The sequence below is a fragment of the Melanaphis sacchari genome, unplaced genomic scaffold, assembly GCF_002803265.2.
Source record: "Melanaphis sacchari strain LSU unplaced genomic scaffold, SCAv2.0 Contig33_pilon_pilon, whole genome shotgun sequence".
NCBI lineage: Eukaryota > Metazoa > Arthropoda > Insecta > Hemiptera > Aphididae > Melanaphis > Melanaphis sacchari.
Genome location: NW_020271205.1, coordinates 1,857,573 through 1,875,938, shown reverse-complemented (window position 1 = coordinate 1,875,938; position 18,366 = coordinate 1,857,573). Strand labels below are relative to the sequence as shown.

At 33.0% G+C, this 18,366-nt stretch overlaps 1 protein-coding gene across 5 annotated transcripts in view; it reads right to left on the bottom strand.

The window, feature by feature from the left end:
- The window catches only part of LOC112596717 (probable Ras GTPase-activating protein), a 132,781-nt gene that overhangs the window by 23,844 nt on the left and 90,571 nt on the right, over positions 1–18,366 (bottom strand). Inside the window, exon 1 of one of the 5 annotated variants that reach the window (XM_025342498.1) lies at positions 934–1,907. The exons of the other annotated variants lie outside the window; for them this stretch is intronic. Coding sequence (XP_025198283.1) covers positions 934–1,609 — 676 coding nt within the window. The 5' untranslated portion in view covers positions 1,610–1,907. Of the gene's footprint in view, positions 1–933; positions 1,908–18,366 lie in introns of those variants that run through there. 5 annotated transcript variants of the gene reach the window in all.

Sequence of the window (18,366 nt, the reverse complement as noted above, 5' to 3'; positions counted from 1 at the left end):
AGTTTAGTTGGGCGAATCGTGACGACCACTTATACAAAATTGACAAACTTCCCAAAATTTTTTTTTTACAGTGAAACGAAACCGTCATTATGACTAACTCAGGCTGAGGTCATGTACCACAATGTAAAATGTCGAGAATATCATATAATATAATATTGTACGAAACGGGCGACGGTGTTGCTCGTCGAGTACCTACCTACCTATGGAACCACACCGTCGTTTTCCTAATCGTGTTTCAGGGTATTGTGTTGACGCAAGAAAATCGTCATCCGGATGGCCGCCCGCCGTTGTCTAGACGACGACTTCATTTACATTCAATCCGGGCGGCGGTGACTGCTCCGTGTGTCCGGTCAACGTTAAAAAAAAACAATAGGCTCGGTCGAAACGCCCCCACAACTGCTCGCCTGAACCGAGGTTTTATTAAAATCTGAGAGACGGAGAGAGACAGAGAGCGATAGTAACGTCGAAATATTAATGGTAATATTATAAAACAAGAGTGTACACCACAACCACATTACTCAACTATTCAATATAATCCATCCGTCGTTCGTGATTTGCGAAACAGTAGTGGCGCACCAAAGGGGGTGAGAACACCGGGTTTCCCATTATGCTTTAAGAATTTCAAACGTCAGCATTTTTATAGTCGTTCAATTACATTTTTTTTTATTTATACAACAGATTGTTGAAAATTTAATGTAATAGGAAATTCCTATAGCATTAATATGGAATGTTTTTCAGATTTTTGACCCCTGTAGCGTTTTTTTTTTTTTTTTTTTGTTGGTTTTTAGGTATATTACAAAGACACTTAAGTCGTAATTCTTTGACCCTCCCTCCCACCCCACCACCGATTACGACACTGATATTCTACGATAATAAAATTATATCTACGGCGGCCAATCCCGAAACGAGTGTCACAGAGACGACGCAACTGACCTGATCGGTTGTCGCCGCCGTCGTCTTCGTCGTCGTCATAGAGTTGATGGTCGGCTTCACCGTTGTCATCGCTGTCGCTTCGGTTATCGTCTTCCCCGGCCGAGTTGGCGGACTTGCCCAACCCATTGCGCCGCCGACGACGCCGTCTGCGGTAAAACTCATCGGGCGACCCTTCGATCACGATGATCGGCGGCGACCTGTTGGCCTGCTGAACGACGCCGCCGCCGCCGCTCGTGTCGCCCGCGATGGACGACGAACTGTCGCCGCAGTTGACGCGCAACGGGCCCACGGTCGCCTTGGATGACAGCCACCGTCCGCCCGTGGTGATTATGGTGGACGAGCTGCGGGCCAGTTTTCGGGACGACGGGCGTCGGATGAACGCCAGCGGCGAGCTCCGCCGGCTGGACGACGGAGACGACGGCGGACGGTGCGACGGCGGGTGGTCGGCCTGCAGCAGGGCCAGCGCGGACGCGGACAGGGCTCGTCCGCTAGCCGACTTGTGTTGCGGTTGCTGTTGGGCGGCCGACTGCGGCATCGCGTCCGCCAGCCGGGCCACGGCCAACGCCGGCCGGGCGGTGGCCTGCAGCGGGATGTAAAACGTCGAGCGGCGCCGCCGCGGACTGCCCGTCATCGTGGTCACCGTGGCCGCGGTCTGCTGTTGTCCGGTCGTCGTCATCGGTCGGGGTACGTCGTCCACTTGCCTTGAGATCAAATATTATTGCTTCGACGGTGTACTTGAGAGGAGTCTCATCAGTGTTGTCGAATCATGACTTCTCGGCGACGACGTAAACGATCGCTCGTCTCGCGGAAAAAAAAAATACGACGAAAAGTCAAACGATAACGAAGAAATAAATCACACGTAAAACGCTGAACGTCATACACAAACGCACAACAACGCACAAACACGCAACGATCACTACACACCAAACACGCACCGTCGGAATGACATTACTACACTGACTAACCGGCGCGCCGTCGAGTGGCCCCGCACGGTCGGTGGTGTTCGTTTCAGGTTCACGTTCGCAGTTGACGCGAGTGCGCGCGCGCGCCGCCCGTCGTTAACCACTGCGATGCGTGGGCCGAGGGGGTAGTGGCGGTGTCGGCGGCGGCTGCGGCAGTAGCGACTGTGCGAGCGAGATATTTCCCCCCACCGCGACAACGGCAGGTCACATTCCCGTCGGACGACCGTCGACCGGCCGGTGTAACAACAAAACCGACTATTCCTCTCGAGTTCTGAATCTTATTCCCCGTTTTCGAACGTCTTGTTTGCCGCAGGGAGGCGCCCTTCTGTAACAGTCTTCCCCTCACAGATAATAATATTCTACTGTTTTTTTTTTCGTTTTTTTGGTTTGGGGGGGGGAGGGTTGTTTTTCCATAAACTGCCTCAGACATCCGTGCTCGTAAATCGGTAATCATTTCGGAGCCATTTAGTTGCATTAAATTAATAATAATTATAATCACAATACACCTACTACTGTGTCTGATGAGTGATAATTCGACAGTTAGATTGGGAATTCGATCGATTCACGGACACCACTGTTTATTACCCTAAAATGTTTACTTTTATTCTTATTATTATTTACCGTACACAAATGCAAACAATACTGTTATTTAATCGATTCAATTATCACTTTACACTTATATTCTACAACATGGATTATCGTTGGTTTATTTTATAGTCTTCTACACAACAGACTTTTATGGACATAATATTATTATTTGGGTTTTATACTGTGTACAACAACACTCCTGTACTTCAACAGACGACTTTATAAATGTATGGTTTCTATCGACTATTTCACATTCCCACTCGTCACGCGACAGTGTCAGCGAATATATCATTATAATATGTATTAAGCACTACCGCATACATCGAACGAACGGAGATATCTGAATCTAAAATCAACAATTGCTTGGGCATTAAGCGGAAAAGGGTAGCTTTCGATAAAGCTCAAAATTAAATGGACGTGCCTCGTGGATAAAAATATCGATACTTGAGAAAAACCCTGAAAATATTGACAACTTTACACAAACAAATACTTAAATTTCTATGTCTATATTATTATTATCGATCTATTGCAACACTTGCAACATGACCGTTGTCGACAATGGTTTTCAGACGAAGAAGAGGCCCAGAAATATATGAATTTGAGTTGGTCGAGTCTGTTCGTAGTTCATGGTTTTGTGTAAACCTAATTCTATGTTCATACATATAAGCGATTACTTTTATTTCTTAATTTTTCATACATGTAAAATTCTTAAAATATTACCGCGTACTCGTTAAGACAACTGCCAAGTACACTAATAATGTAGCTAGTGGCTACCACTTGGATGGGTTGGATAGGCGCATAAGATAAGCACCGACGCTTGGCACACTTAATAGTTAATACTTTTTTAATTATACGTTATAAGATGGACTCGTTAATAATTGGTCTCCGTGTACATACCCATGAATTACAAATCAACAATTTTTAGAATAATTGTATTTTTGAATAAAATCCCAAATACTTCTATACAAAAAAAAAAAAAACAAACAATATTCAATATGCATAAAAATATCATTAAGTTTACAGGCGTCAGGTAGACGTTATTGGATATTTATAAGAACCCGATTTCCATAAGTCGTTTACAGGAAATGATAAGTATTGTATGATAGACTATTATTACACGTCCAATACGGTACAATAATATATTAAAATTAAGAATCACAATAATATCCTTTCTGTATAATATCTATTAATACACAATAATTATAAAATACCATAATATATTTATAAATGGAGAACAGTAACATTTTGGTAGTCTAGTTTAAATGAATATAATACACAAGAAAAACGTATAAATATATTGTACAATATATAAGTATAAATATATATATATATATATATATATATTATATAAACGTATAATAAAATAAAATAATAAATGATATTTTTTTAAATTAATTCGTAACCGATTTATTAACGTTGAATAATAACGTTCTATACAAAAAGAAAAAAATACAAAGAGAAACTACAATATGATTTATAATAAATACATATATTTATACGTATTTAATGTGTATGTATTATGTTTATATTTATCTTTTTATACTAATTTGTTCCAATTGTCTATCGTTTTGTTTGACAATATTTGTTATACGAGGCTATTTTCCAAGTTTTTTGTAATGGCACTATAATTAAATATCTGTCACAGAACAATACAAGAAAATACGAATTTTATTGCACCATTTCCTGTGCCGCCTGTTTATGATTTACGCCACCGTTGGTGGCTTCATTATTGGTCCATAGCTAACTTTTTTTTCGGAAATAAAGGAGACGCAATTCAAACCGATTAGAACACAGCCGTTCTGGTCTAGTTGTCGTTATATGGTTGGACAAAAAAACAGCGTTATGGAATCAGTTTTTATTTTTGATCAGTAACACATAACGTAGACACCACCGCAGTGCATTTATTCTTTTTGTTTGAATACTTTATCAGAATAGTCGCTTGTAAATAAGATTCAACCGAATGAAAACAAACGTTTTTAAATTTTGGTCTTCACAATCATCATGAAGTACAAATTTAAAAGACAACATACATCGATATTTGACAGAAAATCTACAGATTCTATAATATCTAATGCATACTCATTACTAACTATAGAATAATATTGACTAATATCTTAAAGCCTAAAGAGACAATAACCTTAATCGCACTATTTACCATTCCTAATATAAACTCATTATACAAAAAAAATAATATATAGCCATATAGGTTATGTGTAATTTAGGTAAAAATAAACAATTATTGTCTATAAATATTTTATGAATTTTAAGGATAAATTATAATACTATTAAGAGAGAAAACAACGTTCAAATCAATAGTTTTGGAAAGTATTCAAAAACCATGAAAAATAATTTAGGAGATTGTGACTTGTGAGTAAGAGATATTCCAATTAGAAATAATCACGATCTATATTTGCAATCAAATTACAAGCTTAAACACTATTTTATATATTTTCCCTTATAGATACTTATTAGAACGATTAACCGGTTCTGCGGTTAAAACTGGATTCTGCATTTATAGTGAAAAGTCTATACTATAGAAAAACTTTATATTATTTCATTGTACATATAGTGTATAATATAACCAAATAGCAATGAAATGGTTGTTGGCAAAATGATTTGTATAAGTTAATTTTACTTAACCTAAACAATTATAATGTTTACCAACAACTGATGAAAAATTGATTTAAAAAAAAAATACTTTTAAGTTGCAAAATTTGTACACTTAAGTATACAGTTATACACAATATACACAGTTTATCTACCGTGCACGTTTTGTACATACATATCTATAAAATATCATTCATGTGTCCCATTCATATTTGAAAATGATTTTAAATTATATGCTCATCAGGTGATTTGTGCATAATCTAAATATCATAACACACTTATATACACTAAATAGATATACAAACACTGATTTGATGTCTCTATAAATATGACTACAGTATTTGTGACGGAGTTCTCGTCATCTTGAAATTGAATGATTATAGATCAATTTGTTCATATATTGAAATCGTTTTTTTACGACTACACGTAGTTGAGTAAAAAAAAAAAAAAAACAATGCACTCTATGTTGTATGTTATGCCAGTGATAATGTAACGAATTTATGCATTGTACTATGTATTATTATAAGTACATTGGTGCCAGAATGGCTAAGAGAAATATTATTATAGTAAATTATGTGTTTACGACTACGCGCGATAGTACGTGTTAATATACGGTGATACAATAACCCAATAACGAAACAACGATTTTAGCGTGTATGGTGTGTATAATATAATATTATTATGTATCCGATTCTTCAAATACGTAGGTTATACGGTACATAATATTATAATATATTATACTATTCCCGTATATTCTAAATTTTGCGGTCAATCGCTTACTGAATCGAAAATTCTCGGATCACTCGGTGCACGTCAGAATTAATGGACAGCAATCACTTGTATTGCGTTTTCAAAAATAAAATCTTAAGTGTGACGAAATAATATCTAACTATGTAAAGATCTGAATCCCGGTATAAGCGAATGCTTTACACAATCTATAAACACGATAATGTGTAAGTCAATTATTCAAACGGCAACATTGGTCTATCAAGACGTACCTATAATGTTGTAATGAACTATATAACTTTGAAGAATACATTGATTATATCATTATCGAATGTATCGATATATTATCAATAGGACTAGGATACAACGCATTTAAGATTTACATTTTTTTTTTATGCTTTCCTAGTTTACAATTTCCAATAAGTATATTACAACGTAAAGAATATCGTAACGTAACATCTAAAATCAATAAAAACGAGTAGCTTAATTTACTCAAATATTGCCATTATTTTTATCCTATACGTAATCAATATTATTTTTTATTTGTAATTTTTTACTTTAAGTTACAAATTAAAAAAAAAACCCATATAAATTAAAGAGTAAAAGATTGACAGTTTGGAATTATTAGTTTTATTTTGGTTAAGTGTTAAATAAATTATAATGACTTACCTATAAGTTAAAATGGGTAATATAATTAAAATCACTTATGTGTTAATTAGTTTATTCATCGCATTAATGATATTATAGTAGTTAATACAGTATTTATTATTATATATAATTAATTACTGTTTAAGTTCAGTAAATCTACCGGATTCATTTTTCTTGGAAATTATAAAACATTTAAGGTCAAGAATAATCTACAGAATTATTGAAAAATCGAAATATGACACTTATAAATAACAATTATATTGTTATACGCACAAACATTCATACATGCATGCCTACTTTATAGTTAGTATATTCTAATTTATAAATTTATTGTGCGGTTGTCAAATTATGGCATTAGATTTTAATCGACTCGACGCCTTAATTTCATTCCATCGTAAACTAATCAAACTGGATCGGTTATAAGGCGTAGGAAGGGATGGCTAGGCGACCAAAAGCATTTAAATTGTATATTATCTATACGCACAATAAATACTTAATGAAACAGTTATTAATGAATGAACGACTAAGTTTCGCGGTCGACGAGCGAATTCTGCACGCGGTGCGAAGCAATAATTAAACGACAACGGAAATTGGTAGGATTATGTTACAGTAAACATTGCGTCAGTAATGTTGTAACTGCTATTAGACGAAGCATAGACCCAATGTCCCGTTAAAACAATCAAAAAACAATTAAAACGTGTCGTTTCTAACGGATCCCGATCGGATGTATGACGCGGCGTCAAGCTTAATTCGTCTCCGGACGACGATCCTAACCTTACCGCGGGTGAGCATTATGCTGCGTGCTACGAATGTTATAATATACGTCTTCAGGAACCGAACGAGGCCGGCGAAACAACACCGTACGAAATGGGGTAGCTGATTTTATACGCGATGTGTGAGTTTTGGTCGCGGAGAGGGTTCGACCCCATCGTCTCGAGGTGAAGTCTAGTAAGCCCGGGGGTCGGTCGCCACTGCGGCAGGGACCGAAGACCCCTCTTGTTTTCATACCGGGAAAAACGCACGGAATCTGAGCGAAATTATTACATTTTGCCAAAATGATTACACCTATATACGCACGTACATGTATACGTATACATATAAATCCACCCCCTTCGACCTACGCTCGTATCTACGTGTACAGAGTGGGCAGCGACGACTTTTTCCGCCGTGTGGTGTCGGCTGCAGCGTGACGACGGGCAAAAGCATCACCGTCGCACAGTGCACACCGTATATGCAGTGTACACGTACGAGTATATAAATGATACACCGAGGAACCATGACTGTACGGCGGATAGAAATTACTTTTTGATGCCCGTGCGTCACCATAGCTGCGCAGCGGCTGCAGCTGCGAACACCGCAGGACAAGATTCGACGGTAAGTGTTCACGGCACTTGCACCAGGTTCGGCAAAAATCGTTTAAAATATAAATAAAATTTAGGGGGTTATTTTTATGAGTAATGTAAAAAATAAATAAAAATACCACTAGATAGTACCTACACGGCTACACGTTGTTTTCATTACCGCCGTATCGCATACGACGTTTTTCACAAGTCTGCGGAATAATTTGAGTTGAGTTTATCATAAGTTGTGATAACGGTCACGATTTTCTTACACAATATGACGTTGTTATATACAAGAAGTTTGATATATATAATTTGTACAAAAGTTAACGCCTAGATATTTTATTTTTGAAATTTGAAATGTACTTTTTATTTAAGAGCCACAGGCCAGAAAATACCTTAACAATATATTTAAAGAAGACGTGTTATCTCTGTCTTACATATTATATGCGGACATGTCAAATCTGCGTATCGGATTCTTACTACAATATATTTATAATTCTTACTAGAGCAAATTTACATGTTATCAAATTTGTAAAGAAAAATATCAACCGCGTTCGATCGAAGAGCTTTTACATATGTTTGTTTTAAAAACGAGTGATATGAATTTGAAATTTTTGAAAATATTCAAATTTCAAGAATACTTAATACATCTAGGCAGGTAATCATTATAAAATACAATGTTAAAAAATACTCAGGTCGATCATAATAAAGTATATGCGCTGGAATTAATATTTTTAGTAGAAATCGGCGATAGCATAGACACGTCGCACATTCGTCATTCAGTATGATTGCAAATCGGATAGCTGACAACCGGTAAATTTTGGATGAAAAATTAATTATTAATTTTTTTGTTATAGCCTTTTACGGATCTGTACTAGTACCAAAATGTCAACGAATCGACACTGCATACCAACACACGATGATATTAAAATATAATATAATTGATCGCTGTATTGTATTATTAGTGACACACGTAATATAATATAATAGTCTATACCAACTAGACACAGTATTACTGTCTCGTATAGACGAACAAAAGTATATAATACACATTATATTACATAGCGACCGAAGAAATCGCTCATTCTTTGGATTATATATATATTATAGCATTATACACATTACACACAATACAGTATATACGAGACAACGACTTTTAGACGACTGCTAATGGATCTTATTTTCTGAGTAATGTAGTTTTCTACAGAACCGAATTTGATTTATAGCACTAGTAGTTCAGTCAATAAAATATAATATATGTCACGTGAGTATGTGTGTGCGTGCGTGTGCTGATTGCAACGACAATGAAAATGACGGCGCTAGGAGGCGGTTGATCGTGCTATCGCTATTGGAAATTGTTAAAATCGAAGGTTTTAAAAAAAAAATGAAAACAAACACCAAATAGGTCATTAAAAAGTAATACTTTAAGTATGCAAATAAAATAAACGATTCCATAATGTACATTAAAATTGAACGTTAAAATTTACTCAATATGAGACATTTTGTACGTGAATGCGTCACATAAAAAATTAACAATCGCCTAGAAATGGAAAGAACGTAACAACAATCAATAAAAGAATAAATTAAAAACCAGTTCATAAAAATATTCAAAAATATAAATATATAAATTAAGTAAAAAAATAATAATAATATTGCTATTCGTGAATAGTCACGTGTTAAATTGAACTCATTTACTCATTAGAATGATCGGATGAAAAAAATAAATCGATTTAAACGACTAAAGGTCGAGTAATCTGATGAGAGAAAATATAACTGAATTATTATCATAAGAGTCTGTTCTACTTTTTTTTTAAATACATTTTTTTTTTTGATGTTTACAAGCGTGTTAATCTAACATCGAGAAGACAACCGAAGAATATTATAATCAGCTGTGCTCTACAATCCACGCCATAATTAATTCGCATTTTAATCATCTATTCGTTGGTAAAAAAATACGTTTTAGACAGCTGATCGACAAAAACTTTCAGAAAAAAGCCTATTGAACATTTTAATAATTATTACAAGTAGTCAAATTATAACAGTTACAATATTAAACACTTAAACACTATGTTTACATTTTTAACAATTTAAACGCCTTTATTTAATTAATGTTGTTGACACGTTTATTACGAAGTATAAAGTCAATGTTTAAAATAAATTTAAACTAACTAATTAACACGGTATTGGTATGGGAAACAAAGTATAAAATAATCACACCGATAGAGACAAAGAATGGGTGCACTAATACACTTCATGACATGATCAACAAAATACAATATTATGACTTACGAGGAATATTAAATATCAAATTAAATTATTAAATATTGAATAATTAAATATCACAAAAACACTGAATGAATACATGGTATTATATCAGAAGATGATAAACGTAATGTCATGAAAATATAATAAATATATATAATAATGGTTTGTCCTTGGCCAATAGTTAATATTTAGATACGAAAAAAGTGAACAAAGACGAACACAGGTTCGAAGTCAGATTATTCAAATTTTAAACGTTTACTAGTTGTTTTATATTATGTTATATATATATATATATATATAAACTTGGCGCCTATTTTTAACAACGCTTCATTGTATTTCACAATGCTTTTTTGTACATTTTTTTTTTAAATTCAAAAAACAGGTAACAATTATACGGATGAACAGAACGATATTATCACTATACCGGGAAATATTATGATACCGAAAAGTCCAAGTCATTCGCAGTCATTTGTAAGCGTTCAACTGACATAAGTATATAACTTGTACACAGAGGTACTACGTGCTAATGTGCTATATAGTCCTATAGAGAATTTAGCTACCTACATTTACCTCCTAAATTTATGCTATTACTTTAATATAATGCAATACCTCTAATAGTTATTGTTATATAAAATAATGCTTAACAATAGTAATACATTACACGATCGAGACTGTTGCCATTGCTAGTATACTTAGAAGAATATTGATATTAATTATCAATAATATAATTGTCCGTTTTGCTTCGATTTGAGTTCTAATCGAACCGAACATATTTCAATCGGCTGTCACTTATCGGCGCCCGATAATCTTGACATACTCGTCAAATGTGAATGAATAATCGAAATAATTACACGGTATTCGTTATGTCGCAGAATAGACGTAAATTTCTTATTTTATTGGTTCGAAAAAACATTTCTGAGGGGTGTGTAGTATTAGATTTTTCCCAAATTATACGCGTGGAGGATTGCAGGACGCGTTGTAAGACCGGAGGGCACGCGTACGTATCCAATTTCTAAATCACTAGTCCCCCAGTCAGTTGGAAAAACATAAAATAAATATTTTATGCAGATAAAAAAAAGGACTATAAGCACTTGTCTGCTACCGATAAACGATTACAAGAAAAAATTTGAAAATACCATCTTGAAAATCATTATGTTATAATATATTATTAAATATTAGATGTATTTATATTTTATGGGATACGCGTGCTCACCGTAAACATAATATTATTATGGTTTCCACCATCATATTCGATGACGCTGGGTGGTGATGTGGGATGAAGACGTTAATTTTGAAGGGTTCGTTTACTTACCAGTCAACATTTTTACTTAAAATATCCACGCCACTACCTCTGCCGACTATATGAAAACGAAACGAGTGTGCGAATTCCATAAAAACTCCAGTATACCGATGAACCCATACTGCAGTATAATATTATTATGTTATTATTATGCTGAGCGCGTGTTCTAACGTTGAATTACTTGAATTGTACGTTATTATATTTAATGAACGGTATAACTATAAAGACAATAATATATTATTTTATATGGTATAATCATGATCGACGAGGAGTATTTTTTTTCCTTCTTTTATCGTTCATTAAAATTGCATTGAAGAATAAAATATGTATATAATAATAAACAGCGAATAATGGAGTGTATTAAAAAATGTAAATTATTGGAATTGTACGCACTGACAACACATTATATTACCATAAAAAATGCGTTAATTCGATTGACATTGCGAGGTTACTTTATATGATTATTGGTATTATACTCAAAAGTCAAAACAGTCAATAAAAAATAAAAAAAGAAAAGCGTTACATCGTCGTTTACGTACACAATAGTATGTCGAGTTTTTGTACAATATTATACAGATATAAACATTATTTTAACGCGAGATCCTTTTTTGGAGGAATGAGGAGGAGTACTGTACGTCGTAGGATTGTGTTGAGTGTAATATTATATTATAATACATTATATGGGATACACTACCGGAAACGTGCTCGTTTTGTTCTACAGTATAATATTTTGTATTATAGTTAAGATTGTACAATACACAGTACAAATAGCAACTCGCTAGATGAAAAGTCAACGGTTACAAAATAAAATATAAAATATTTATCTAGAAAAGCATTACAAACAGACACATCTGTTTTCGTTTACACGATATAAAACTGAAGTTGTATTTCGCGACCAAATAAGGATTTTATTTATTAAATTTTATCGTTCCATACATTTTGATAACTACTTTTTAAGTATTTTAAACTTTAATGTAATGACGAGTATTTCACAGAATAATTTTTGTTCTACTTTAAATTTATTGTAACTTGTGTAGATATAAACACATAGTACATTGTATTTGCTATGTTATATTTTATTAATAATGTACATATCCATTTATTATAGTTCTATAATTTAATAAGAAATTTCGTTTCCTAAAAAGCATAAAATGTACCAAAAATTTCACGTACCTAGTATTATTCAACAACATTTCAAAAAACATAGTAGTTCAAAAATCATTTTTAGTTCTTAATCTATTGTTTTATATAAATTTAGTAGTGTTTTTAAAATTATATGTTTAAATTGTTTATTTATTTTTTTTTTTAACGAAGTAAACATCATCCAGTAAGTGCCTCTCTATATATTTTACAGAAATAATTAACTTCAAGGAATACGAAACAATGTATGAAAAATAAAATTACATATTTTATGAATGAAAATGAAATGGTCAATTTTGGTAAAAAAAAACAGTAGGTACACCTCGAAGAAACTTTAATACCTCTATATTAATACAAATATAATACTGATACATACAACATCATGAGAAGTAAACAAACTGCTACAGATGGCGATAGCGATGTCATTGTACCGTGTTTTTTTTTTTTTTAATTTGTTCGACCGGCGGGGGATCACCATTCCGCTAACCATAATAATAACAATAATATTATTATTATACTGTGGCTGTTTATAACACAGTAACACGCGGTGAAAACAAAATTAGCAACTCTACTACGTAACGGTAAGAACTAAGAGTAGGGGGATATTCTGCAGCAATAAGAGGGCTCTCTGCTAGATATTTTTTAGCATATTTATGATTTAACCTATATTTAACGATTTAAACCATTAAGTTGTCCTCCCCCCCGAACACCACTGTCCCTTCCTACTAGTCATCTAATTTTTTTTATAATAAAATGTTATTGCCGTTATCGGTATTATATATACTGACACATGGTATAATAAGTAAAATAGGTAATTCTCTATAAAAATAATTACTAGTTTTTAGATAATTTTAAAACATATCCCCAAGGTTTATCATTTCATTTACACATATTAAAACAATAAAACCGAAAAAATAATATAATAAATAGGTACCTACCTTACCTAGTATCTACGTTTCTCTTCATGCAATTCAATCCGACCCCTCTTACCGGCTGTAGCGTATTCTCAACGATGTTTACATGTGTTATTTGTATAATGAGTCTAGTCGCCCGTGCGCATACATTTCTACAAAAGTTTCGAAACTTTTCGGGGCATGGTATTCGTACAAATCTAAAAAATGTTCGAATTGGTTCCACCCACACATACACAATGACGATATACGTGACTAGATTAATATTAGATCCGTAACGGGATTGGCAAAATATAATAAAACTTTGTTCTCTTCCCTTTACAGGCCGTATACGAAATCCGTGAATAATGTATTTATTTAATTCAAAATCTCTACCGCCACTCAATAAGACTTGTCGATGTAATATAATAACGCTGCACGTACGCAATAATAATATCGTGTCCGGTACTGCACTAGTAAATAGGTAAATGTGCATATAAAATTAGATAGATAATCGATTTCGGGCAAACAACGTCACGCGGTGGAAATATTTAAGTCGTATATAATATTATTCGTCGAGCGCATATCATTATTGCCCGAGAGGGGTTTCGATTTGAGCAAAACTTGTTGTTCAAGGGTAAGCGCACGGCCGTCGTGCGTATAAATGTGGAGCAATATTGTTATCATTGCCTATTATTATATATATATATATATATATATATATACCTATATAACTACCTATACTTACATTCATATAATGAGTTAATTTAAATTACGAATACATAATAGCATTAACAATAATAATATCATATTTAATCTATCTGCATATATTGTAAATATATACCTATATAATATATATATGTGTGTGTGTGTGTGCGTATTACCACAAACTAATAATGCGTTCACTTTTTACATTATTGTATGAGGTTAAAGGTTTTGGAAACACGCGGACCGGGCGAAGTCACGCCTGCGAATGGGTTATTATTATTTTTTTGTCCGTTCCTTCAGTGAATTACACAAATACAAACTTTGTATATACGCGCGTGTGTATGTACCACGTTATTGCGGTTTGACTGGATATATACGGATCAACGGTTCAAAATCAAAACAATATATTCAATTTGCGGTTCCTAGTCATCCGCAAGTGCACGATATAACTCATCAGACCGTATAACTTCACACGGTGTTCCTATCCTGTCTGTAACGGTCGTTTACAACTGCTGGCTCGTTACGAGGAGGTAAGAAACAAAAAACCTGACAGGATACTGTGAAGACCGGACGATGTTAACTCGTCTCGCTTCGATCACCTCAATCTAGAGCTCAGGATAGTAATCTGCAGGATAATGGCTTTATGCCACGATTTGTTGTAGCTTTAGAAAGGTGTAATAGCCAACAGATGCAATTGAGTGGAGTTGAAGTTCATACAAAAGTCTCCGACGGTTGCAGTTATTAAAATTACTTAATATAATTGATTTATCAGATAAAAATAAAATGCATTATACATAAAATTTATTTTTGAACTTGTTAATGATCAATTATATTATATTGTCCTGAACCATTAAATTGTATTAATTTTAATAGCCATTGGTGTAGAACTAGGTTAATAACTGTTAATATGTATTTTCTTAAAAAATAAATCACGTTTTAGTCCATCCAATCAATGGATGTCATGGCACTCCTAAGATAATGAAATAAAACTTACATTATTTAAATTAAATTCCATTGAATATTTTAATAACTATATCATGAATAAACATTTTTATAAAAATAAAAAACAACACAATTGTTATATAACGTAGTCAACGTATTATCATAAGCGAAAATTGTGAGGGGGGGGACTTAGCCCCCTAAAATTATTGAAAATTTTTCAAAGTATTAAATAGGTTAAATACCTGTTTTTCAACAATGCAAAGAAAGATTTAAGCTCCTCTAAAATTCAATCAAATATCCGCCTATGTGTATTAGGTATTTGTTTAATATTATAATAACATAATATATTGTGCAAAGCTACATAACCGTACAGACCTATACAGCAATTAGTTTATATTATAAATTACAAGTTTATAGACTTAACAGACCAAAATTATAACTAATTATAATATACATTAACCATATGATCATAGTTTAATACCTACATAATACGGCGCAGTGTGTTACAAGTGGATAATATGTAGTATAATATAGAAACAGAGAAACGGTAAGTGTCTTAGACAGTTTCAGTAGGTACGATGTTCGTGCACGACTAGCCCACTTCAACGATTTTGAACAAGTCGTCGTCATGTGTACTAGTAGTTTATTATTATTATTTTATATGGTATATATGTATGATTACTAATAAGTATACTTGGACGGCTACTGTATGTAAGCACACGCGTGTGCTTAAATTGCACGCGTTGAGAAAGTTTGTGTTTGTTCATTTCATATTTTTTATTCGCTAACAATAATTGGAACGAACGTAGGATTTTTTTTTTGCTAACAGGCGACGTATTTTACGTTGCTATGCACAATATTAGGTATTGTATTATATTAGAGTTATAGATAGACCATTTAAAACCATCATATAGGAACTAACATACGATTGTTTTTTTAACGTTATACAGGATAATAATCGCCGAATATTTTAACTTATGAAAAGTCCCTCTACCAAATTAAGAGGCTTTGATAAAAACTCAGTCTTTTTCTCTTCCTCGTTCAGGCACGCAAACCTCTAGGCTCTATTTTGTCATTTTAACTATGGCTTATACATCCTTTAATATCTAGGACTCCTTTATCCTGGTTACTTGTAACCGAATGTGTGGCTGTGGACGAGGAGGAAGTAGTCGATAAGATAATAATATCTGATATACTGTGACACTGTGTGTCCGCACACTCGCAGAACGCCATGTACGTGCACGCACGATTTCAATATTATAGTAAGGATTCTAGTTTCAATTAGCCTAAATAAACGTAAAAACGCATTGTAGGTTAATGTTATAAATATATTATTTTTTGTTTCTATTAACCACGTATCGCGTAGTCGTATATATATTGTGTTTGTGTGATTTATTCTGTTTGACGATATCTGTGATATTTTAATTTTAAAATACGTTCACGATTTAAACATAACATAAATCGTACAAATTGAATCGAATCGACCGATAATTACGGTAATATATTAGCTGCAGTAGAAGAGTTGAATACATTGCGCTCTTGAATTGAAAATCGACAAACTGGATGCGCCATCTACCGGACTCGTTAAACGAAACGACTGTGACCTAGTGTAAGAAAACGGGCCAGAGGTCGCTATAGTCACATCTGTGTAGTTGGTCTAACTTTGTTAAATTTGTGGAGAACTATAAATGTGTGCAATGCAAACATATTATTCGATTTCGTATTAATTGGAATGGAGCAGAGTGGGGGGAATAATGTGATCTAAACATCGCATGACTGAAGGAAAAATTGATAATAATATTATATTATACATAATTTTAATATTTTATCGGCCGATACAAGTGATACAACGCAACAACAACGCAATATACTAGGTACTAAATTGCGGCATTGAATAGCTAAAAAAAAACTAAAAATGTCGCGGGCCAAGTATTCAGTGAGACTATTAAGAGAATGACTTACTTGGCTAAAGATATTGGATCCATAACATAAATTGTTCTAAAAAATAAGAAAACAAACTGGACATAAATACATAGTTAGATAAAAGTGTCAACTTTTAAAATAGTTGATAATCCGAATTACCGTAATATTTTTTGAACATCAAGTAAAACGAACTCTATATCAATAAATCATACTCATAATTTGTAAAATGAAAAATACATAATATAAATATTAAATATAATAATGAATACATTGCGCAGTACGCGGTTATTTTTTTTTATGCGCAAAATACCAAATAAATCAAAAGTATAGTCACGTATTTAAGGAAATGTCATCGCCACAGCCACGCCCCGATTTTAAAGGGTTTGTTATAGACCATTGCAATGAAATACTGAGGAGAATAATTTAAATTTAAAATTAAATATATGTTTAATTTATTTTTAAAGGCACCATTCCATATATTAATAATATTGTTGATTATTGCGTAACAAATGACAGAAAATTTGATAGAATCCAGAAGGAAGACAGACATGTGAAGAATACCTACATGTTTTCACACGAGATTCATAATAAGTGCATTAATAAGACCGTTTCTAGTCATCATAAAATAATATTATACTTGCAACAGTATTACGTAATCTTTTAAAAGTAAGCTAATACTAATTAAAATATTAATAACTACATAACAATATTAAGAATTTGTACACAAAACTGTCTGTTAATGTATGATTATAGTGTCATCTGTTTCGTGTGAAAAATTGAAGTTAATATGTATGTTCGTAACCTTCGCTGTTCTTTCTGGCAGAAAATTATGTTAATAAGATTTATTACAAAATATTTCATACTCGCACACATAATTTTTATTATAATATTTTTCTCTTTAATTTTTAAAAATGAAATTCGGGGTTTGGCTGTATAATTAATATACTTACATCGATTGCACGAATATGATTCAAAAAACAAGAAACTTAAATGATTAGATCATTATTCGTAGATATTGGAAAAAATATTTGTTATAAATTTACAATACCTAGTATAATATACTACATACATTTTATAAAATATGTGCTAATAACGATAGTAATTGTTCAAAATAAATATTTGAAACTAATTAATCTGATAGTTACTTCAAATTCTCACATTTATTTATCATACATTAAAAGTACAATAAAATGAAATAAAAGGTATGATTAAATAGACTTTTTTTTTATATAGAAATATACAATCTAAATGTTAATGAACAATACATAATTTGATATTTTTATGTTTATATATTTTGTACGATTTATACTTTTTCTGCTCCAACTACATCGAAAACCGGCCGCCTTGAGATATGCATGTGCTTATTGATAATATACAAAATGAACTTTCAA